The sequence below is a fragment of the Silurus meridionalis genome, chromosome 12 (assembly GCF_014805685.1).
Source record: "Silurus meridionalis isolate SWU-2019-XX chromosome 12, ASM1480568v1, whole genome shotgun sequence".
Taxonomy (NCBI): domain Eukaryota; kingdom Metazoa; phylum Chordata; class Actinopteri; order Siluriformes; family Siluridae; genus Silurus; species Silurus meridionalis.
In genome coordinates this window covers 19,495,947-19,522,273 of record NC_060895.1, presented here as the reverse complement: position 1 = coordinate 19,522,273, position 26,327 = coordinate 19,495,947, and the positions used below count along the sequence as shown (strand labels likewise).

General features: G+C 35.1%; 1 protein-coding gene across 1 annotated transcript in view; it reads right to left on the bottom strand.

Annotated features, from left to right (window-relative positions):
- nphs1 (NPHS1 adhesion molecule, nephrin) overlaps positions 1-26,327 on the bottom strand; it is a 146,763-nt gene that overhangs the window by 34,980 nt on the left and 85,456 nt on the right. Inside the window, 10 exon segments of the mRNA XM_046862206.1 lie at positions 4-166; positions 2,938-3,059; positions 7,825-7,965; positions 9,843-9,902; positions 9,905-9,982; positions 15,003-15,175; positions 16,635-16,764; positions 18,431-18,599; positions 20,813-20,937; positions 21,167-21,308. Coding sequence (XP_046718162.1) covers positions 4-166; positions 2,938-3,059; positions 7,825-7,965; positions 9,843-9,902; positions 9,905-9,982; positions 15,003-15,175; positions 16,635-16,764; positions 18,431-18,599; positions 20,813-20,937; positions 21,167-21,308 — 1,303 coding nt within the window.

Sequence of the window (26,327 nt, the reverse complement as noted above, 5' to 3'; positions counted from 1 at the left end):
CACAGTTTACAACAAGCTGTCCCACCACACTGGCTTCGGGTACTATGCCATTGTTTGCAGTGCACTGGTAGGGACCTGCTTGAACTCGGGTCACCTTGTAGATGGTCAAAAGTCCAGTTGATTCATCCTGAGTCATTTCACCTAGCCCGTCAATTTCACCTTCACCCTGAATAACACACAAAAAAACCCACACACTAAGAATAGCAAATTGGTTACAATGAGCTCACACAAACACATATTCATATGATAATAACACTGAGTTGGCCTACATAAGGGCTAGAAAAATTATGTACAAGGGGTTGTAAGACTAGTAATTCTGCTACCAGACCAGTGTCTAAAACAAATAATCAAATAGCTGTCGTTTTCATTGTATAAGTTATTCAGGGGCTCAATATATACAGTAGTAGTTTCATTTGTGCTGCATAGATTGTGTACACTGACAAGAAAACATGTATTGTTAAATGATGGATAATGAATATTAGGTCTACAACAGTGTCTGGGTTTTTCCATCATGCTCATTTAAAAAAACAAGTTTTGATTGTCCTCTGGCATGTGCTGCTGATCTGACTATGTGGATACTGATTTGCAACATGTGGCTCCAAAAGTGCTGGGCACAACAGAATTCACTGTGCCACAGTTCAGAGTGTGATTGATGTTTTGTGTAACTTTAAATTGTGAAACACAGAAACACAGAAAATTCCAAACTTTTCCAAACTCAATTATGCAGGTTTTAAGATCATATTTAGCATCAAAAATAATAATTTTAAATTCCAATTATAACGTGTTACATTAAAATCTCTGATGTATGTCAGAGTCAGAATCAGTGATGTTTTCCATGTGTTTCATAGAGGCGCGGTACTGTCATAGTAAATGCTGCCTCACAGCGTAACATTCCATGTAAAAACACCTTTCGGTCATGTCCACATCAATACGTTTCTGTTTGAAAACGCATATATTTTTAGTTTTTGGCCACATTGTGATGGTGTTTTTCGTCAAACAAAAATGTAGCTTTATGAAAATGCCCTCCAAAGTGGATACATTTAAAAATGCTGAAAAGTCTCCACAGTTCACATTGCGATGCGAAACGAAGGCTCAAAGAGTCGGAAAGTAATTAAACAGCAGACAGAAACGACATGGATCAATGCTTCTTACATTTTGCGTGGTACGGGGACATAAACATTTTCTGTAATTTTAGTGTGGATGAGCAACTTTTGGGAAACGTGGTGACGTTTTTAGATAAAAATGACGTTTTTCAAATGTATCAGATTAGCAGAGACAATCTAAAAAGCATCTGTTTTATAAAAAAATATGTTTACATTTTATTAATTTTAGAAAACAGAGTAAGGCGATATTATAAAAACAAATATATGTCAATACATTTTTCCATATTAATTCAGACCTGAAAATCACTGAAATCAAATTATTTTTATTTTTTATTTTTTCATACTTTTCCAAAATGCGTTAAAACCCTGGTGGAGCCAGAATAGGTAAGTAGTAAGGATGACACACCTGTACTTAGTTATCCTGCTTTAATGAATAGGGAAAGGGCTGAAAATTGAAAAATAAGAGCTGAGATACAGAGAAAGAGAGCTGGATTCTTATATGTAAATTTACATGGCAAAATAAAGCCTTGGGAACCTGCCTCCAATTTCCTCTTACCATCGAGTTCCCCACAAAAAACTTTTCCAAGGCAGTCGACTGCAGAATCGACTTCACCTACAGCCGTCTGATATATTTTCTAAATTAACAAAATACATTACCTGCTTTCCTTACCATCTGCTCTCATTTCCTTATCACCTGCCTCAATGCTTTTCATCTATCCCTAGTCGACATCCCAACAGCGATGACTAGGTATCAAACTCTGTGGCTCTTCACACATGGTCACATCTTTTCTCAGAAGCACACCTTTATGATTAAGAATCGCCTTTCATAATAGCAGAAAGCACAATGGTTGTGAACTTTGGACAGGAAATAGAAAAAAAGCACTAAAACGGCACAACCTGAGCTAACAAAGACGAATGTAGCCCGTGGCAAAGCCGCTTTAATGAAAGCTATTTTTCTCCATTTGGGCCAGAGAAGGCGGAGCGCAGAAGGGTGAGACACTTAGAGCACACTTACAGCAGTGAAATATAGCATGTCCTCTCGCTAAAGAGCGCCGGCTGAGAGCGAGAGAACGCAAAGTGAAAGAGGTGGAGAAGATGAGGAGATAGAGAGAGGCACTGATAGTGATGAAGAGAGACACAGAGGGAGGAGATTATTCAAAGTGATAAGAGATCAAAAAAGGAAGGAAAGCAGACGTTGATTTTTTATTTCAATTTCATTTTCAGCATGCTGTCAGGGACTGATCATGAATACCCACACTGTATTATAAAGTTGATGAATATGATAAATATGAAGAAAGAATAGACGGTTTTTCATCAACGCCTTGGGTGGTTCCATGAAATTCCGGAGTAAGAACGGTGCTTTGAGGATGGATTAGACTGTAGTTAATGTAAACAGTCTTGTACACTGACTCAGAAATACAGTTTGCTTCTGATCATTATCACTGCACCCCGCAACATTGCATATCTGCTACAAATGGACATTCGGTGCAACCCAGATAAGGATGGGTTTCCTCTTGAGTCTGGTTCCTCTCAAGGTTTCTTCCTTATGCCATCTCGGGGAGTTTTTCCTTGCCACAGTCACCACCGGCTCACTCATCAGGGACATACTTACTTATAAAGAACATATTCACTTTTAATCACCACATTATCTGTGTAAAGCTGCTTTGAGACAATGTTCATTGTTAAAAGCGCTATACAAATAAAAATGAATTGAATTGAATCGAATAAAAAATAAAAAATAGAACATGCAAACTTTAAACGAGTCTTTTATACTTTAAACGAAATCTATTAGGAGTAAACACTGTAACGGTGAAAGTATGTGGCAGTGTCTCACCATCCACTTCCACGAAAACATGTTGTCAGTCACAGGATTGGCATCAGCGATGCAGAACAGATCTGCAGTGTCTCCGATGTTCACGTTCACAGGATCTGCCTTCATTTTCACGCTGGGGGGATCTGTAATAAAAAAATAAATAAATAAATAATGCATGCTTTCTGAGTACATGCAATTTTAATATTGAAGTCTCTGTATAATGTGATGTGGCCTCACATGAAGCTGAGTTAGTGCTACCACCTTGACATCCTGAGGTGTTTTATTACTCTTATACCACCATATTTGTATTCTATCTATCTATCTATCTATCTATCTATCTATCTATCTATCTATCTATCTATCTATCTATCTATCTATCTATCTATCTATCTATCTATCTATCTATCTATCTATCTATCTATCTCCTTCCATGTATGTATGCATGTGTCTACCTATCTATTCAGCTAGCATGAGAAAAAAATTATTGAAGGTAAAATTGTTACTTCTCCAGACTGGTTAAAGAGAGAGGTGTAGATGTTCTACAGTACATACACTTCAAAATGCATTTAAATTAATGTGCTGGTTGCAGTCTCTCTCTCTTTCTTTCTTCTCTCTCTCTCTTTCCTCCCATCTCCCACTGGGCTCATAGCCTTGAGAAAAACAGCCCATTAGTACTTGTGTAAGCTCTCACATGTTGACACACTTGAGATGCTTCCCATTGTCTCAGACCGAGAAAATAGGAAGTCCTACAAGAAAACAGGGCCATCTGTAAAAGCTATTAAAACACTCTATACATAATGAATGTGTAGCACTGTCAGGCACTATTGTAGCAGGGATGCAGGGATTCATTAATGACGGAGGATTTGCTAGAATGTGTAGACCTAGTTTTAGTACAAAGCTGTTATTAAATCATTAATGAGGTAATTGCAGGTCAGTAGCCTGCTCTCACTCAAAAAAAAAAACTGCTCTCTGAAAAAAAAGAAATCCCCAGCTGTATACCCTTCTCTGAATACTTACTTCAGTATCTGAATAATATACAAAAAGAAAATATGTGAAGTGCAGACAAGCAAATGTAATCATATAGAAAAGTATACATTGGTTGTACAAGTTATTCGGTTATGGACAAATATAAAGAGCTTCTCAATAAATTAGAATGTTGTGGAAAAGTTCATTTATTTCAGTAATTCTACTCAAATTGTGAAATTCATGTATTAAATAAATTCAATGCACAGACTAAAGTAGTTTTAAGTCTTTGTTTCATATAATTGTGATGATTTTGGCTCACATTAACAAAACCCACCAATTCACTCTCAAACAGAATACTTCATAAGACTAATAAAAAAACATTTTCAGTGAAATGTTGGCCTTCTGGAAAGTTTGTTCATTTACTGTACATGTGCTGAATACTTAGTAGGGGCTCCTTTTGCTTTAATTACTGCCTCAAATCGGCATGGCATGAAGGTGATGTCTACATCTTGAGTGGCCAAGTTGGCACCTAGTCTAGACAACTTGGTCACGTCTTGATTTAAAATGAGTAAAAGACTCTACTGAACACCTTTTGGATGAATTGAAATGCTCCCCAGGCCTCTTTAGGCTACCTGATTTTACTAACCCCCCTGTGGCTGAATTAGCACAAATCTACACAACCACACTCGAAACTCTAGTGGAACATTTTCCCAGAAGTGTGGAGGTTATTATACCAGCAAATGTGGACTTAACATAGAATCGGATGTCCATATATTTGTATAATTTTAGAGGATAAATATGTGTCTCGGAAATACATTAAGATAATGTACTTGCAGGAACACATTTGCCAAGATTTTCTGTTGATACATTCTACCATTTTTTATTAGCAAAGTAATCATCTTTCATGCTGGATGAGTTTCCTAAATGCGCACAAGCATAAACATTATTGAGACATATTCCAATCCAACGCTTCCATTTTATAAATAGTGTGTACTTCAATTCAGATCATAATGTATATTCATGTTTGTTGTCATAAGTGTCAGTCAAGTGACACTCATGGACAAACACCTTCTATTCCATCTCATGTCGCTTATTTCATGTAGATGTGTTGTAATGATTCATAAGGCAACTTGCTGTCCAACTTCATCCATCTCTGTTTTACTGACACTACTATACAAATACTGTACATTGAGGACACATCAATCGCCCAAGTGCCTCGGACAAGCAAATTTCGTTTCCAGGTTATTAGTTTTTAATTCATAGTTGCCCAGGGCATAAGTAGATAAAAAAGAAACCCTGCCTGTTATTGAGGTGCATCAACCTAATGATTTGTGCAAGTTTTCATTTGGTGTATGTCTGCATGTTTTGAAGTTTAATCTAATTCTGCTAAACCTTTGGGTCCCTACATTTTTCCCCCTCACATGGACTGATGCTGGAGTTTTCTCCTTTCAAACCATGTAGAACATTTGGCAACAGAAAATTTTAATATTTAAAAAGGTCAAATTGTTGGTACAGTCTAAATGTATGTGAGTAGCTTTTACTACTAATAAAGGTACATGGAAGCAGACTAGACTGCGTTAATTCACTGCCATCGTTAAAAAATAGCTTACACTATAAACATCACAAACAGAAAACAAGGGTGCTAGCACTAATGTTTGTATTTTTTTTTTTAAGTATCCTAATGATGGGGATGAAAAGCTCATAACAGATTTGGCAGATTCTTTTCTGCATGAGTCCCTCACCCCAACTGCCATAAAATGAGATAAAGGCAAAGGGAAAACGATTTAAATATTAGTGAAAAAATACAAAGCATAGAAACAAAGACAGAAACAAAACACTAGTTTAATAAAATAATAATAAAACCTACCCATGAAACCCATAACCTAAACTTGATTAAAGCAATGCTAACCATAAATAAAACAGCAAAACAATGAGGAACACAATCCAGAGTTAAATAGTGCCACTAATTAGATAAAAATAGAAAACAAATGTGGGTAATAAGTGTAACATGTGAGTTGGGACATTGAGGTGCATTGGCTTATGAGAAATGTAGTCCATATATAAAGATTTTAATGATCAATTATTAATTGGAAAAGAAATGTCAAACAAACTAGCATAAAACAAGTGATGGGAAAAATAACAGTAAAATTGTTTCAATTATTCTGTCACAAATCTCTTGTCTAATGGCTAATAAATACTATTTATCATTTTATTGTAATAAAACAGTTTTTTTTTTTGTTTGTTTGTTTGTTTGTTTTAAAGAAGAGACCTGTTGACCATTCTGGATTTGTGTGTTTGGCCCATTTTGTTAGGGGTAAAATAAAAAGCTTTTTATTTCTCTTTTTTTTACTAAATATAACTTTACATTTTGTTGCTAATTATGTACATTGTGTAAAAAACAAGAAGTCTAATTTGGTTATTTAACTATTTAATTTTTGTGTGCATTTTTCATCTCAATTATACCTTCAATATATTTTATATATATATTCTCTTAACACTACTGGAATTTTTTATTTTTTTATTTTTATTTTTATTTTTTTCGACTTGGGCCTATGTATAGGAAATTTGCAAAGACAAAGCAGCTTTAAATGTTCTTAAATGTTTTTTTGCAAGTAAACTATTTCAACGGTAGCTGATCTTGCATATTGTTTAGATGTGAAGCAATTTGATACACTAACCAAATGAAAGAAAAGTATAAATAATTGGTTTCAATTAGATTAAATAAATTAAAGTACTAAAACTATTTACTATTTAAAAAAAAAAATTGTTACAGTCTAAAACCAGTGACTGCTCTAAAATTAAAATACCATAAATTCATACATTTTAATTAACACTTGCCAATAGCCCGTTACTTACATAATCACTGGGGACATTGAAGATAAAAAATGAGTGGATTTAACACCTGAAAAAAGAACATTGTAATTTAAAAGCGCTATTCTTGTTTTTACTTTCATCTTGTTGACCCGTAAACTAGAACCCCTGCCTTCTTTCAGTTCTGTCTGTGAATAACTACAGTATGCTTATTTAAAATAAAATAAATAAATACAAAGGCCTATTGATTATGTCCATACAAGACTTGGTTTCATCATTTTCTCATTTTCATACACTGTTTTGACAGTGTCGCACAAACCTCGTTTATGCTTCAATTGGATTCTGCTGCACATCTGAGTCCCTTTGGATAAAAGCTTCCGCCAAGTGAATAAATATAAATGTAGACATAAGACATGCTGATGCTGATGTGGGAGCTTCAGAAGTAATGAGCCTTTCATGTCCTCTCTCCTACATTGTGTTTCTCTCTAACATTACAGAGACACTAATCTTGTTTCTTGAATGACAGTGATGCAACTCCTTTTATAACTCTGTCTTCCATTTACATAATACCAGTGTAAAGATAAACAGCAGCAGGAGTTTCCTTATCTTTTATATGGTATGGGTTTCATGTTCTGCAAATGCATATGTGTGAGTAAAACAGTCATTCTGGGTGAATTTGGTTTGTTGTTTTGGCTAAAATTACAGGGTTTTGCATGTGGTGGTGGTTTGGTAGTGGTCATGTGGTGGCGATGGTGGTAATTTGGTAGGGGTGGTAGTGGTGTAGGTATTGTGGAGGTGGTAATGTGGTGGAAGTGGTGTTGGTGATAGTGTGCTGGTGATGGTAATATGGTTCTGGTGTGTGTGTGGTTGTAGTGTAATGGTGGTGGTGATGGTGGGGGTTAGTGGTGGTGGTAGTGGAGTCTAATCAGTTTAGCAGCTGGAACAAAAAGGTGAAAAGCTAATTTCTGCTTTTTCCTGGTTTTCTAAACAGATTTGGTGTGATACAACTTCTGCATTAAATGAATGCAACAGAGAACCATGTTTCTGTCAGTAGTCGTCAGAACTATCTATAGTAGAAAATGCTATCATTTCAAGATGTGAAAGGTGTTTGTAATGTGCAATGGTTCTTACAGTGGACGTCCAGTTTGATGTTGCTTTTGTTTTTTCCTTCAGCATTGGAACACTCCACTGTGTACACACCTGTATCACGCCTGGTCACATTCCAAATCTCCAAACCCCAAGATTCTGAGAAATGGTAACGAGAATCCCGATCTGTTTACACACACACACACACAAACACACACACACACACACACACACACACACACACACAAACACAAACACAGAAACAAACAGTTTTGCATACATATTTAGAACTCCACTACCTATGAAATAATTGCTTTCTTTACATAGTGGTGGTGTTGGTAGTGAGAGTAATGAAGTACAGTAGTGGGGTAATAATAATTTGTTGGTAAAGTGGTGGTGGTAAACATATTGTGGTAGTGGTGGTTGTGATGTAATAAATTGGTGTCAGTGATAGTGCTGGTAATGTGGTACTGTCGTGGTGGTCGTAATATTGCGGTGATGGTGGTAAAATAGTGGTGGTGGTAATAATGTAATGTAGTAATGGTATTCATGTTTAGTAATGTGATAGAGGTGGTAATAGTGATAGTGTGGTTGTAGTGATGGTAGTGGTGGTAGTGTGGTGGTTCTATTTTGGTTATGGTAGTGATGTGAGTGTTGGCGTTAATGGTTAGTAATGTGGTGGTAATAGTGATTGTGTGGTAGTAGTGGTTATAATGTGGTGGTGGTAGTAGTGGTAGTGTGGTGATGGTAGTGGTGTGAGTGATAGAGTTAGTGGTTTCTAATGTGGTAGTGGTGGTGATAGTTATAGTGTGGTAGTAGTGGTTAGAACGTGGTGGTGGTAGTGTGGGGATGGTAGTGGTGTGATTGATAGTGTTAGTGGTTGGTAATGCGGTAGTGGTGGTAATAGTGATAGAGTGGTAGTAGTGGTGGTAATGTAGTGGTGGTAGTGGTGGTAGTGTAGTGATGTAATGTAGTGGTGTCAGTGATAATGTTAGTATTGGTAATGTGGTAGTGTTGTGGTGGTGGTAGTGATGGTAAAATTGCGTGATAATGGTGGCAATGTGCTGGTGGTTGTGGCGGTCTTGTGCGGGTGTTAGTGGTGGTGGTAGAAGTTGTAATGTTGAGGTGATAGTGGTCTTAATATGATGGTGGTAACTCAGTGATGGTCTGACATTTTTAGTATACCTCGCATCTTGTTTTTTTTAAACCGTGCACATTTTCTTTTCTATCGATTATTTATTTCTTGATTTTTTTCTTTCAGACAACATGGCAAATGCAAACTTTTGCACTTACCTATAATTTAAATCCATCAGAAGAAGTACAAACTTTCTTTTTTTTTGTTCAAGTCTCTGAAAAGGTCATGCACATTCTTATTTTATCTAAGCTGTAGTTAAGTTTGTTGAGAAGAGCATTTCTGGCACACACATACAGTGCAGTCCATTTCGTTACTAAGCTTGTTTTCTTTCATCTGGTGCAAAAAAATTAATCATTTGAGTTACCAGAGCGTCCTTCATTTTTCACCATATACAGTATGTCACTGATTTTTTTTTTTTTTGCTTGTTTGCGTTGATTAAAAGTATCGAAGTTGGGCATGAATAAGGAGAGTACTAATTGTAAGAAAATTAGAAGTGAAATGAAAATGCATTTGCAGTGAGTGAGACGTGAAAAATGGATGTTTAGGTAGATAAAAATTTCACGCAACAGCGTTTGATCTCAATTTCTTAAATGTTACGATCCTAATTAATGAATAACTTTAGGATTTCGCTATACATGCAGCATGTGCATGAAAATATTCACGAGGCATATGGTTCATATAAACACATCGCGTGCCACACCTACACACAAAGACGAGCACAATGTGATAATAGAGTCGGCATTAAGACTGCACATGCCGTGTCTCATTCGGAGTGACTGCCATCTTCATTTAACCTGCACGCATTAACACTCCAGGCAGGAGCACATCTGGCACAAAAGCTGCCAATGTTGCGTTCGGGGCCCATATGGCATGTTGTGACAGAACAAATGTGAGACAGCTTGCACTGAGATGTTAAAATGCCTATTACCTCTAAGCACCTTCTCGCCGCGGAACATCCACTCGCACGAAATATCGTCTGGATTGGCGAGACTTTAACAGGAAGGGCGGCAAAGTCATCCTCTATTGCCTCCACCAGACTCGCCTGGTCTTCTGCAAACTCAGGAGGGACTGATACCCAAAACACACAGCAACTAAATGTTTTTTTTATTTATCCCATTATTCCAAATTTCATTTTAGCATTTGTTATATTATTAATAATACATCAGCATTAGTGCATGATTAGTGGTGTTAGCAGACAAACAAACAGACTAAGCAAAGTCAGCAGGTGTTAAATGATGTTTAAACCATTAATTAAAACCATGATTCTTCCCTTCGTTCTACATTTTTATAATTAAATCCATGTGATAATCTGATTCATAGCCTAGTTCTCAAGGTAGGAATATTAAGACCCTCCGAACATTTATGGTTAAATGTGTTTTACAAGCTTGAGAATGAGACTGTATACTAATGATTTGGTTCAACAGTGAATCACTAACAAATCACTTATCAAATCATAAATGAATAATGTTTTGTTATACACATACACATGCAGCAATTCATAACTTAATGCTAACATCAACTATTCATTATAATTCCCATTTATTTACTGACTTACTAATTTCTTGCTTTATTACTTTACCCATGCATTTATTCAGTACCTCATTCACTTACTCACTCATTATAATCCTCAAACTCACACACACACACCTCTCACTCACTCGCTCATTCACTATAAACTTCACACTCATTCACTACCTTATTCACTCGTCATTCACTCACTATAATCCTCAAACTCATTCACTACTGCATTTACTTACTCACTCATTCACTCACTATAATCCTTACACTCATTCACTACCTCATTCTTTCACACACTCACTCACTCACTCACTCATTATAATTCTCACACTCATTCACTACCTCACTCACTAACTCATTCATTATAATCCTAAAACGTATTCACTACCTCATTCTTTCACTCACTCACTCACTCACTCACTCACTCACCACTCACTCACTCACTTACTATAATCCTCAAACTCATTCACTACTGCATTTACTCACCACTCATTCACTATAATCCTTACACTCATTCACTACCTCATTCTTTCACACACTCACTCACTCACTCACTCACTCACCACTCATTCATTATAATCCTAAAACGTATTCACTACCTCATTCTTTCACTCTCTTACTCACTCACTCACTCACTCACTCACTTACTATAATTCTCAAACTCATTCACTACTGCATTTACTCACTCACTCATTCACTATAATCCTTACACTCATTCACTACCTCATTCTTTCACTACCTCATTCTTTCACTCTCTTACTCACTCACTCACTCACTCACTCACTCACTCACTCACTCACTCACTTACTATAATCCTCAAACTCATTCACTACTGCATTTACTCACTCACTCATTCACTATAATCTTACACTCATTCACTACCTCATTCTTTTACACACTCACTCACTCACTCACTTACTCACTCACTGACTCACTCACTCACTCATCATAATCCTCAAACTCATTCACTACTGCATTTACTTACTCACTCATTCACTATAATCCTTACACTCATTCACTACCTCATTCTTTCACTCACTCACTTACTTACTCACTCACTCACTATAATCCTCACACTCATTCACTCACTCACTCACTCACTCACTATAATCCTCAAACTCATTCACTACTGCATTTACTCACTCACTCATTCATTATAATCCTCACACCCATTTACTACCTCATTCACTCACTCACTCACTCACTCATTAATTATAATCCTCACACTCATTCACTACCTCATTCACTCATTATAATCCTCACACTCATTCACTACCTCATTCACTCATTATAATCCTCACACTCATTCACTACTGCATTTACTTACTCACTCCTTCATTATAATCCTCACACCCATTCACTACCTCACTCACTCACTCACTCACTCACTCACTCACACACTCATTAATTATAATCCTCACACTCATTCACTACCTCATTCACTCATTATAATCCTCACACTCATTCACTACTGCATTTATTCACTCATTGATTAACCCACACAATATTTCACTACCTAATTCTCTCTTTCACTGAATCATTCATTCTAATCATCACACTCATTCACTACCACACTTACATATTCACTCATTCATTAACCCACACATTAATTTACTACCTAATTCACTCATTTACTGAAATGTAATCATTCACTCACAGAGTCATTCATTATAATCCTGCATTAACCCTGCATTACTCACACACTTAAACACTACCTCATTCACTCACTAACCCACACACTCTTTAACTGCCTTATTCACTTATAATTGAACTCATTCTCTAACTCATTAACCTACTCCCCCATTTACTTATAAACTCATTCATTCAATCACTCTCTCCTGCTTTCACTTACTCACTCACTGAATCATTCATTAATCCTCACACTCGTTCTCTGTATTATTTGCACATTTAATCACTACCTCATTCACTCATTCAATAACCCACACACTCCTTTATCATCTCATTAACTTATAATTAATTATAACTTATTCTCTAACACATTTACTCATAAACTCTATAATGCAATCACTCTCTCTCACTCCTTCACTCACATACTCACTAAATTAGTCATTCTAATCATTGGACTTATAAATCATTATATTCATTAATCATTCATAAATATTAATCATTCATAATAATCTTCACACCTCACCCCCCACACTCACGCATATACTCATTCACAAGGAATGAATTCCTTCTTACAATAATTCCTTAATCCATTTACTCTTTCATACATTCAAAACACTGCATCCTTCTCTCCTTCATACACTCACACCTCATACATAAGCTACACTCACTCATTTATTCACACAGTGTGATAGAGTGAGTGTATGTGTCCTATAAAGGTGTATGTTATGTTGTGAAAGCTCAGTGTTGTATCACTTGCGATTTCGTAGAACAGCTGGATTATTTTCTGTGTCGCTTCTAAGGGTCTTTGTATAAAAGCATCAGCCTGAGAAATCCATGTAAATATAAATAGGGAACACATTGATCTGCGAATTTAAAAAATGACAGGTCTTTCTTTCTTTCTTTCTTTCTTTCTTTCTTTCTTTCTTTCTTTCTTTGTTTACTTTCTTTCATTACACAGTTATTAATATACACTAATGCCACTTTATCAACTGCACCTGAAGCACTGCATTCTATTTATGAAGTATTAAACACACACTCACACACAACTCTGCACTTCATGCTAAGTGACACCCAAGTGTTAATTATTCATTCAAGCATATAAATATATATTATATACCGATGAACTGATTTATTCTGCAAATAATCACATATACAGTACGCACAATATACACTATAAAATACAGTAAACAGTACACTGCTCTCTCTCTCTACGTCTCTCACACTTACACCCTCTTTCTGTCTCCCCCTCTTTATCTTTCTCTCTCCTTCCCTCCATCTCTCACCCTCTTTCTCACTCCCCACTTTTCATGCCTCCTCTCTATTTCTCTCTTCCTTTCCTCTCACTTCCTTTCCTCTCACTTCCTTATAGGCTCCCGTGTTCATTCTCTCAACCTCTCTCACCTTTCTCTCCTCTTTTCTCTCAGTCTCTCTCTCCTTCTCTCTTGCTCTCTATCTACCACCCCTTTCTGTCTCCGGCCCCTTTTCATTCTCTCCCTTTTCATTCACTCTCCCACAAGCCCTGTTTCTTCTCTTCCACTTCTTTTTTCTCTCTCTCTCTCTTCCACTACCCTCTTTATCTTACCCGCGTTGTCTCACGTGCACACTCTCTCTCTCCCTCTTTCTCTCTCCTTCATTTCTTCTGCCGCTCTTTCCATCTGCATACCGCGAGACAAGCAATAACGTTTTATTTATGAAAGCTACACTTGACTTTAATGTAGAATGGATTTCTTTACTCACACAGCCATGATGGATTTTGCCAGCTTATGGATTCCATAAAGTTCACAGGAGTTATTTGTGTGTGTGTGTGTGTGTGTGTGTGTGTGTGTGTGTGAGAGAGAGAGAGAGAGAGAGAGAGAGAGAGAGAGTGCTGAGTGCACTGCTTGTGCATAGTGTTATTAGAAAGTGAATGATAACAATTTGGATACACAAACTATCTTTTTCTCTCTATCTCTCTCTCTCTCTCTCTCACACACACACACACACACACACACACACACACACACACACACACACACACACACACACACAGGCTTGCAGCCAAAAGAAGACAGGCATAAAAAAAAAGAAAAAGAAAAACAGTAATTGATGTGAAGTATAATCTTCATCAGATGAATCAAATCTACTTGCAAGAAGAAACACCGGGCATCACAGCATCAAAGTTATGGAAGTCTGTCAAGCTTGAAAAAAAGACAATCCACGCACACGCAAACATGCACACACACATACACATATAAACATTTACAGGCACACAGGTGTGAGAAGAAAAAACCCCACACATATACAGTACATGTGGCAAACACACTTAACACATACACACATTGACATGCACAAGCATTTACAGACAGAAAATTGTGTTAATAAAAACACATATAGGTGTGGCGAACAAAGTACACACACACACACACACACAAACACAGTCATGGTTATAATTTTCCTTCCATTGCTTTTCGAGTCACGCAGCAACTAATTGCAGATTGGGACTGAAAGAAAAAACATTATGTCTGAGAAATCTTTGAGTTTGTCACTTTTCTGCATAATACACAATTTAGTATCAGTTGTATAAGAATATCTCGACTCACACTGTCATGTGTCGTCTAAATGCAGAGAAAATAAATGCAAGTCTGTTGTTTCATCGCTCACTAATGTTACTAGCGCACAATTGAGTAGCGAAGTTAGAATATAGCAGCTGCGCCAAGCTAACCTTCAATTTTGCATGTTGCTAAATCTTAAAAGATATTAAAATACCTATATCAGAGGAACTGCTATATCAAAAGTACTAGAAAATATTAAGAAAATTAGCTATAGTTTGCTATACACAGCTCTTCCTCCCCTTGTAGAAATTGTTTACTTTTTTGTTGGTGAGGATATTTTTAGATTTTACAGTATGCTCTGCGTTTCTCTTCTTTTCCTCACAACCTCCCACTCATACGTTCATACTCACAGAGGACGTTGAGCGTGTGGAAGGTGTTGACCCGCTCTGAGAGTGCAGCGCTGAAGGCCTGACAGGTGAGTCTTCTGCCATGAAGATGAGAAGAGAGAGGGAGCGATAGGGTGCTGCTGACTGACACACCACCATAGACCGACTTCTTAACAGCGTTCTCCTCTCCTAACAGACTTTGGATAAGATTGAAGTGATGAAGTGAGGATGTGGAGGAGGAAAAAGAGAGAAAGAGAGAGAAACAGGCAAATTTTGAGGTGTAGGCAAAGAAGAGGTAAGAAAAAAATAACATGATGAGATAGAGTGACAGAAAGGGTTAGGGTTTGGTTACAAAAATAGTCTAAAGTTTAAATTTCCACAGAGCAATATGAAATCCATTATTAGGAAATGGAAAGTTTATAAAGTATATATTGCACAGTTGAAACATGGATGTCCATCAAGATGAGTCAGAGAAGCAAAAAAGAGGCAGAGAGTAAAAGTGGACACAATGCTACCACCAACGTGCTTCACTGAGGGAATGGTGTGGGATATAAAGGTAAAGGAGCTTTATGTTTGTCACATGTATATTAGATCTGAAAGTCTTACGGCACTACACGATGTGATGGCTGAAATTTGATTGGATAGAAACACCAACGTAAAATTACGAAGAGACGTACTTAAAAATGAAGAGAAAAAATTATTGTAAATAATTAAATACATATTTAAAAAACAGAAATATATGAAAATGTAAGTTAGTGATTCTGACGGCTCACCACTGTCTCTGACAATATTGAGATCATGTAGTTGATCTTAATAAGATCATGAACCTTATTAAAATAACTTTAAATCAAAGGAATTAATGCACTAATGGGTACTAATAATAATTAAATAATTAGAATTTTTTTTGACATTATATAAACTATAAAAGGTATAGTCATAATAATTATAAAACAGCAACAATGATTATAAGTAATAATAAGTTTAAGAAGAAGAAGAATTGTAGAAAATATTCTTAGTTATAATATTGTTACTTTTGGTATTCATTATTATAATAATTATGATTCATTATCATAGATGTTTGAAATAAATTTCTTCAAATTTATCCCACAATTCGAACTTTTATTCTGTTATTTCAAGGTAATATTCCAGTATTGCTTTTTATTTTGAGTACATCATTAAGGCAACATTAGTTTCACTATTCTATTCACCCCCAAGACATTCTTCCAGAGTTTTCTAGTCCCTAATGAAAAAAATAATAATTCTAGGTTGGTTATAATTCTTTTTGTACAAACAGCTAGACAGCCTTGGTTTCGTTTTGATTTTTCAAATGGAAACATATTTATCCACTTCATGTAATATTATTTTATTGTAATGTAATGTTAATTAAAATAATATTATAATTATATTATCAAATGATTATCAAATGAAAAGTTACAATGTAATAAACATATGAATCAAATAATGCAGATAATGTGGGATATAAAGTGACAACTATGGCAAATTAACTCAACTATTAAAACAAACTTTTATTAAGAGAAAAAAGAATCATAATTAGAAGATAAATCTGTATTATTTTGTCTTTTTTTTTTTTTTCATACTGTTGATAGTAATCTTAAATGGTCACAATAATGAAGCATGCTGTGGGAACTCAGTTACCTGATGGGGCCCAGACTCCAGCTGATGTTAACTTTTGGGTTGCTGCTTCCAGCCAGACAGTCCATTCTGACGGTCTGCCCAGCCCGCAACACCTTCTGCTTCACCACGATCTTCAAACTTACTGCAGGATCTTCACCAAAAATCAACACACAACATAAGAACACATGAGTTCACGCTGTCACACACTGAGTGCAGAAGAAACAGCTCTAAATTGTATTAAGATTGTTTTGTGTCCTGAAGGATAGGATTTGCTGGAATGGGTGATCAAGACAACGCACCTGCAAATAACTATGACTGAACTACAGATGTTTTGTGAAATCAGGCAGCGGATAGGGGGACTGGTTTGATAAAAAGTTAGGTGAGGTTCTAGAAATCTCTTCAGGCTGTATTTATCTGTTTCCCCCTATCTCTCTCTTTCTCTCTCTCTCTCCATCAAGCTTCACATGCTCTTTTGTTCTCACTAGATTTGCCTGGTATATCCTGAAGCCCTACATCTGAATAGAGCTATCTTCAATTGAATCAGTTTGTGTGAATGGTTTGATTTGAGATGAACAGTTTTTTGCAAGTTTCCTGAGTGAAGAGTTGATAAACTTAACAATAAATGGACATTTGGTAAAGATGAGTTCCAATTTAAATCTGGTTCCTCTCAAGGTGTCTTCTTCATATCGCCTCATCTTCTATCTGTAAACATTTGAGACCTGAGGAGACCATTGTTAAAGTTTTGGGAGAGGAATGTTGTCCCATATGTGTCTGATACAGGATTCTGGCTGCTCAACAGTTCTGGGTGTCCTTTGTTGTATTTTTTCATTTCATGGTGTGCCAAATGTTTTCAAATGGTGAAAGGTCTATATTGTAGAGCAGGCAGGCAAGCCAGTTCAACACCCTCTACACTCTTCTCTTCTACTACAAAGTCATGCTATTGTAATATATGCAGTATGCATTTAGCATTGTCTTGCTCAAATATGCAAGGCCTTTCCTGAAGAAGACGTTTTCTGTATGGAAACATTTGTTGCTCTAAAACCTGTATGTATCGTTCAGCATTGATGAAGACTTTCTATATTGTGCAAGCTGCCCATTCCACAGGCACTAATTACACTAGCGCTTTTTTGTTTTGTTTTTTATTTGTTTAAAAAAAATAATTATATCCTGAGTTGTAGGCTAATGTTATCTTAAGTTTGTAATCTAGCGAACCAGTGCTGATTTATTCATTAATAGAGACTGCACTCCCATACCATCAGAGATGCAGCTTTATGAACTGAGAGCCGATAACAAGCCAGATGGTCCCTCTATTCATTGGTGCATGGTTCCCAAAAAAAATTAAGATTGAGTTTATCTGACCATTTTTTCCACTTTGCCTCAGGACCCTTTAAATGAGCTTTGGCCCAGAGAGGATGGTGGTGTTTCTAGATCATGTTCATGCATACGTGTTCTATGCATGATAAAGACTTAACCTGCATTTGTGGATTACATGGCAAACTGTGTTCACAGGCAATGATTTCTTGGTGGTATTAATGCAGTGATTTCTGTTAAACCACAATTGATTTTCGCCAAAATCTAAATGATATAAATGATATACAAAAAAAATATATATATATATATATATATATATATATATATATATATATATATATATATATATATATATATATATATATATATATAAAATATGGAACTAGTGTATGATGCTAAAATTTTTATTAGAATTTGTTTCTTTCTGTAAAGCAGCTTTGGGACGATGTCCTTTTTTGAAAGTGCTATAGAAATAAGATACACTGAATTGATTGGAATCGACTTACATTGGACCTGAAGTTTAATCTCAGCTGATTGTACTTTCTTGGCCTCGTTGGTGGCATCGCAGCGATACTTAGCTAAATTATCGCTTGGTTGGAGAGTGAGAAGGAGCTCTCGTGACACACCACGCTCGGATTCGATGTTCTTCGATGGCACCTGCACAACTTTACCATTCTAATATCACACACAACATATACAAAGACACATTCACACAGCGCACAGGCTTGATGCAAAAAAACTTAAATCAACGGTAACCGGTAAACTTCATTATTGTTATCATAATTATTTAATTATCTTGAAGAATTACAAGGCCAGGTCTTCTTAGTTTCTTGGTTTTATAATGCATCAATATGGTTTGAAATTCTTTTGTAATTGATTTCATTATTATGCAAGATACATGGTGCCCTACACTGTAAGGCTTTCCAGGCTTAATATATAAAAGAAAGCACAGTGTGATCTGAGACATGTTAATTTCCAAGCAGAGGCAGTGAAAAAGTAACTGTGTTTTGCTAATTTGTTTTTAAGAATATGTGAGTAGGTGTTTTAATCAGCTTTATATATACAGTACAGACCAAAAGTTTGGACACACCTTCTCATTCAAAAAGATTTCTTTATTTTCATGACTATAAAAATTGTAGAGTCACACTGAAGGCATCAAGGGCTATTTGACCAAGAAGGAGAGTGATGGGGTGCTGCGCCAGATGACCTGGCCTCCACAGTCACCGGACCTGAACCCAATCGAGATGGTTTAGGGGTGAGCTGGACCGCAGAGTGAAGGCAAAAGCGCCAACAAGTGCCAAGCATCTCTCGGGGAACTCCTTCAAGACTGTTGGAAGACCATTTCAGGTGACTACCTCTTGAAGCTCATCAAGAGAATGCCAAGAGTGTGCAAAGCAGTAATCAAAGCAAAAGGTGGCTACTTTGAAGAACCTAGAATATGACATTTTTTAGTTGTTTCACACTTTTTTGTTATGTATATAATTCCATATATAATTTCACATGTGTTAATTCATAGTTTTGATGCCTTCAGTGTGATTTTACAATTTTCATAGTCATGAAAATAAAGAAAACTCTTTGAATGAGAAGGTGTGTCCAAACTTTTGGTCTGTACTGTATATATATATATATATATATATATATATATATATATATATATATATATATATATATATATATATATATGTATGCAAAGATCAAGCTGTCAAACTTGCCAATTAAAAAAACCTGTGTTTTCAATGATATAAATATTCTGCTTAAAATTTTTTCAAATTCTGTTTCAAAATGCACTCATTACCAAGTTGTTTCTTCAAAACTCTTCACACCCTTCTTTGTACAAACACCCAGCTTAGCACATAAGTTCACTTCATGACCCAAACACGCTACGATTGTCAAAACACCACAAGACATGCACTGCTTCCCCTCTAACAAGTATATTATGCAAAACAGCACAACAAAAAAAGAAAGATGAAAAAGAAACAAAATTAGCAACTAGATAACATCTGTATTCATGATGAAAATAGCTTTTCTGTTTTACTGATGCTTAATAAATATAGGTTCATTTTAAAGTATTCAGTTACAAACAAAATACAATAATTGTGAGGAATTTATTGCACAAATAATAAATTATAACAAAATACATTTTCATAAATGATTTAATTGAGGTACAATTGATCCTGTATTATCTGAATTGTGGCAATGCGATAAAACAAATCTAAGAAGCAACATTGTAAAATGAGGCAAAGCAGTGCCTTGTTGTAATTAAACAATGAGGTGTAATGAAATGAGATAATGAATCACCTTAATCGAGAAAATAAGCTGTTATTTTCAATGGGGCAACGAGATAATTTTATAATGTGCTAATAAGGCAGCATCTTCAAATGAGTCATTGAGGTCTGCATCTTGAAATGAAATAATGAAGAATGTTCTTGATTTGAGGCAATGAGCCACCATCTTAAATGAAGGCAATGAGGCTGCATTTTGAAATTAGGAAATTAAGCTGCATCTCAAAGTGAGGCAATGAGCCACCATCTTCAATCGAGGTGTTAAGCCAGCATCTTGAAATAATGAAAAAAAAATGTGTGTGTGTGTATGTGTGTGTGGTGGGTGTGTGTGTGTGTGGGGTGGGATTAAAATTAGCAGGGACTCATTCATTTTACCAATGTCAAAAAAACAAAACTGTGATTTGACAGTCACACTATTATTATGTGTCTGGAAATCTTTCTAAAAGTATTGTCACTTACAGTCTGGAAACACCTCCACCAGGCATCACATGCTACTCTAAGTGACAAGTCAGTGGCAGATGGCAAGACATGGGTATTGTTCTGAAATGTTCTAAAAATGGCAGGTCTTTTTGATACAGTACAACTTTTATAAATGTGCATACAAACCTTGAACCAGGTCAACCGGCCTGTAGGGTTTCCTCCACTGGAAAAACACACCAGTTGAATGGTCATTCCTGAACGTAGGAGAGTTCCTTCTGAAGGGGCATCTAACCAAACCTTCTGAGGAGGGTCTGTAAGAATGTTCAGTTAGTCAAGTCAAGTTTATTTCTATAGCGCTTTTCACAACAGACACTGTCTCAAAGCAGCTTTACAGAAATCAACAGTTAAGGTGAATGGTGTGCATTTATCCCTGATGAGCAAGCCATGGCGAATTAGTCTTAATAATAGAATAGAATAGTTCAGGAGCAAGGAAGAGTGTAACTGACATGGTATAACAATATTCTTCTACTTCATACTCACAGTACACACTGAGGGTTTTAGTTTGGATGCTGGAGAATCGTGTGCCTTTATTAAATGCTTCACATGTGAGCAGCAGTCCATTTTCCTCCCTGGATACAGTATGAGTCAGGTTGGATGTCGTCATCATCCCTCCATTCTCTCCCTTTTAAAAATCACAAATTATTTCAAAATTGTAATTGTATTTCCGAATCGTAATTAAAAAATATAATTACAACAATCTACTCTATACAGGCAAAGATGTATGGACACTTGTTCATCACACCCATATGTGTTCCATCTTCATACTGTCACAAAACTGTCCAAATATTTGGCAGTACCCACCTCTGTGAACAGACTTACAGCCTGATGAACTTCAACAAGTGTAAACTGAAAAGAAAAATGCCTCGCACCTACATAATATCCCGAGAAGTCAGCATCAGCTCAATTTAGAAACATTCTTCAAAAAATATGGAAAAATAAGGACCAGCTTCAAGTCTCTCATTACAGGTCACTGATATTGCAAATATACATCTGTACTGATTATGGCTAGAATAGCCGTATTAGGCATTGAACTCTATTGCACTATAAATAAGATTGTTTCTATATTTTTATTTTTCTGTACGTTTTATTAAAAATAACAAAGATGATTTCTATTAATTAATTTAATCCATTTATTCATTCATTGATTAATATTTCTAACTAATATAAAATCAGAAATGAGGGAACCTACGGCAACTTTAATTCCCTTCACTGGAATAAGTTTGGACACCTCTCAGATAAACAATTTTTTACATAAAATGTTTTACTTTTTGCAGTTTTATTTATTTAACTTCAGTCATATATAGTTTGTATATATATATATATATATATATATATATATATATATATATATATATATATATATATATATATACACACACAACCTAATGTACTGTGTACATACTCATACCATACCGCTGACATGATTGCCCTTTGCTAGGTAGCGCTGTGTAATATGAGCTAATAATTACTAACTCATAATTATGACTTAGTATCTCATAATTATGACTTATTATCTGATAATTATGACTTAGTATCTCATAAATATGAGACCCGGATCTCATAATGATCTTATAATTATGACTTAATATCTCATAATTATGACTTAATATCTCATAATTATGACATAGTATCTCATAATTATGAGATCCTGATAATTATGAGATACTAAGTCAAGACATAATTATGAGATACTAAGTCATAATTATGAAATACTATAACATATAATAAGATCAGGATCTCATAATTATGACTTAGTATCTCATAATTATGACTTAGTATCTCATAAATATGAGTTAGTATCTCATAATTATGAGATCCTGATCTCAATTATGACTTAGTATCTCATAATTATGAGATCCTGATCTCATAATCATGACTTAGTATCTCATAATAATGAGATAAGTTGGGGAAGTCTGTGGCAGGAGAGCATTTTAGCGCATAACATCGGATCAGAGGTTAACTGCATTCTTTGCTCAGAAGCGTCTCATTGCACAACCAAAGAAATGTAGCAGCTATAATATGGTTTGGGCTTGATGACTGTATATGTTAGTGTTAAGATGGTTGCTAAAATACTAAATCATAATTATGAGATACTAAGTCATAATTATTAGTTCGTAAGTCATAATTATGAGATACTAAGTCATAATTATGAGATACTAAGTCATAATTATTAGTAAGTCATAATTATGAGATACTATCATAATTATGAGATAATAAGTCATAATTATGAGATATTAAGTCATAATTATGAGATAATGTCATCATTATGAGATCAGGATCAGTTATGTATTAGGAGTAGGGATGCACAAGATTTTTGCCCGCTGAAAATTGTCTATTTACAAAATCCTGACATTGGAGACCCTTTCAACAAAAGCTGCAGGGATCTCCAATGTCAGGACTTTGTAAACATCATCAGGACACTGGAGATTACACTTCCAGTTAATTAGTCATGTGAACTTATTTTAATAATTTATTCATAAAAAACAAAACAAAAGGCTGGTGAGGCAACTTGTTTTGTAGAAGTTCCACAACACTACATGTAAATCATTTAAAAATTACATGATTACTGTGGATTCATTAAAATTATAATTATTGACAAATCGCTGTTGTATAAGAGCAATAACACATTTCAGTGCCTCTGTATAGAAAATGATTCCACATCTTATCACTATGTTAATTTTCTTGCGTTTTTATTATACATATTTCCTTTTTTTCCCCACAAACCTGCATTTCTTTAAAAACCTGCATTCCTTTAACAATATAATAATGACCCCTTACAATAAAATGGTTGGGGTCAATATATCATGTAATGGCTGTGTCAAGGTTTGATTTTTGTAGGCTTTGTGGTGATTATGTAATAATTATATCTTAAGCTATGGCTCATTTTATTTCCTCTCTTTGTTCTACATTTTCAATTCCTTGTAGGTGACAGGAATTTGTTTGCAACACTGACATCACTCATCTACTCACTCTCATGGTGAAACAGGTTTGGGTTTCTAAGTTCAAGCGAAGAGAATAATTTATTCTACCATATTCAAAGTCATTCTATCACATGTGGCTGATAAAGTCAGGTGTCCCAATACTGTTATATTAAGTCTCCTGTCTACATTGTCTTTTTTAATCCTTTGTACAAAGACAAATTATGTTGCACTGTTGTCCAACACATAATACTTACAAATAGAAACTTTCAAACATCATATTTGAGTTTAATTTATATTTTGGATTTTCCATGCTGAGGCTACTTTGAAGAAGTCATACACTTTGCTCCAAAGACCAATTGTAATTCGATCACTGTTTACAATAATACATCTGCCTATTATATCTTGCATTGTCTGTCAATTAACTTTGATTTATATATTTTCTTTTGCAAAGCCTTAATAATGAAATGGCTTTTAACATCATGTCTATTCGTGTCTGCAGCACCACCGCAATATCTCAGTAATTAAAGTAAATTCAAGATAAAGTTGACTGATTACATTTCTAGTCAATAATTTTTAATTCCAAAGTTCAAATTTAGCATGTTTGTCTATGCACTTGCTTTCCATTATGGACTCTTACAGTGATATGGTTTGAAAAGAATAATTACGAGCTTTGAAAGAAAAATAAATTTTACACATAAAAGACCCGAAAGGTCTCTGACACTGTTTTATTTTTTTCCCCTTCCAGAACAAGCAGCTCATAATTTTTTTTTCCTTTTAATGTCAAGCTCATTTGCAAGTGTTCTAAATTGTGCGTGTGGAAAAGTGGCCTCAGTCTAACCTTTGCAACCTCACTCTGAACGCCTAATTACTGTCAAGCGAAGAAAAACGTCACAGAAAAAAAAATGCAGGTGGAGGCGAAAATACAAGTACTGAGAAAGCACAATGGAAAAAAAGGTCAGTCTTCTTCTTGCTGTAATATATATCAAAAGTTCAATAACGTAGTGCTGGATGCATGCAAATGAAAAATTTAATCAAATGGAAAATTTATCAAAATGAACAAGAGGTCCGGAGAGAGAGGCACGAGGCAGCCTTGCTGTGGCTTTTATTCACTTACATTTCATTAAACTCAAACTCAACCCAGAAAAGAACTGGGAAAAAAATAAGAAAAGGAAAAAATTAGACAGAACACATTTCTGAAAGGAAATTAAGTAGCTGTAAAAAAAAAAAAAAAAAGAGGGTTGTGGGCCAAATTAAAGGATGAGTCATTTGAGCTTCTTTATGGTCAAAGCAGCAGTATTTGTTTTGTAGTGTAATAGTAGAATAGTTTTAATCAAATACTACACTCTATGAAGTGGTTGAGTGTCAGTGTACAAATCCCAGAAGGTTTTTTTTTTTTTTACATTATTTCTTACTGTTCCTGAGACTAAGCTCATCATGTGCTCAAAGCTCAGAAACGCTCAAAGTCGCACTTTGAAAGGGCCACAATGATTTGTAATGTGCCTGAATGAATTAAAGGCTTGAAATTGATTGCCTTCTCTAAACATTTACTCAGGGTAATATGATGCTGATTGACAATGTTTTGTCTAAAGTGATGCTTTCTTTTACTTTACACACACAAAAAAAATAGCAGGTTTAAAACATATTCCAAAGTAAAACCAAGTAACACCAGTATTAGCACTGTTTAGCAGTTCATTCAATCTTATTTAACACACGTCCTATTTATCAGCCAGGGTTGTATTTTTAAAGTCAGGCTGTCTAAATCTTATACAAAAATCTTTTTGGAGACATTTATGTGTTTTCAGAATTGTGTTTCACACATACAAGTTGATTTTCAACACATGCCGCAATGAAACAGCTAATACATTTCAGTTATAAAGTGCAAAGTTACGTTCTATGACCCCTTTGGGAGTAACAAAAAAATTTTTACATGTATTGTACTGTACTGTAAATTCAACAAAAATTTGTGAATTACTTGTCATAAATGTTTTATTTACTACTTTAAATGAATAATACAATAATAAAATCGTTTTTCAAACATTTTTATGTAATTTATAAGTACAAACAAATGTTACTCCGAACTTTCAGAGTAACAGAGTACAGATTTTTCACAAGTTACTCTTAGTCCGGTTCCAAATGAAAAGTTGCGAACTATCGAAGTCTTTTATTTATTATTCTAGCTAGACTAGGATATAGAAATTTACAATAATGGCTGTAAATTTGGTTTTCAACCACATTTGTCAGCTAATAAAATAGAACTTGAGCCAGCACATCTGATTATTTTGCATTTATTAATATTTTATATTAAGTTCCAACAGAAAATTGTGCGAATACCTTAAATCAAGACAACATACAGCGGGGAAAATAAATATTTGACACATCAGCATTTTTATCAGTATTTCTAAGTGGGCTGTAATCACCAACAAAGGCTTTTCTAAAAAGTATTAAATAAAGTGTGTTCAATACTTATTCCCTGTGTCATTTCACTTTATTTATTATGACTCAACTTGTATACTTTAATGTTCTGATTTCTTTGTATAAATTCAATATTTGGCTTGATGGCTACATCTGGTGGAAATTTTGTGTCAATAGCCCACTTAGAAATCTCCTTACTGATAAAAAATGCTGATGTGTCAAATAATTATTTTCCCCGCTGTATATGCTATATAGCCAAAAGTAGCTAAATGATCACAAATTCCCACAGCCATAATCCAAAATCGAAT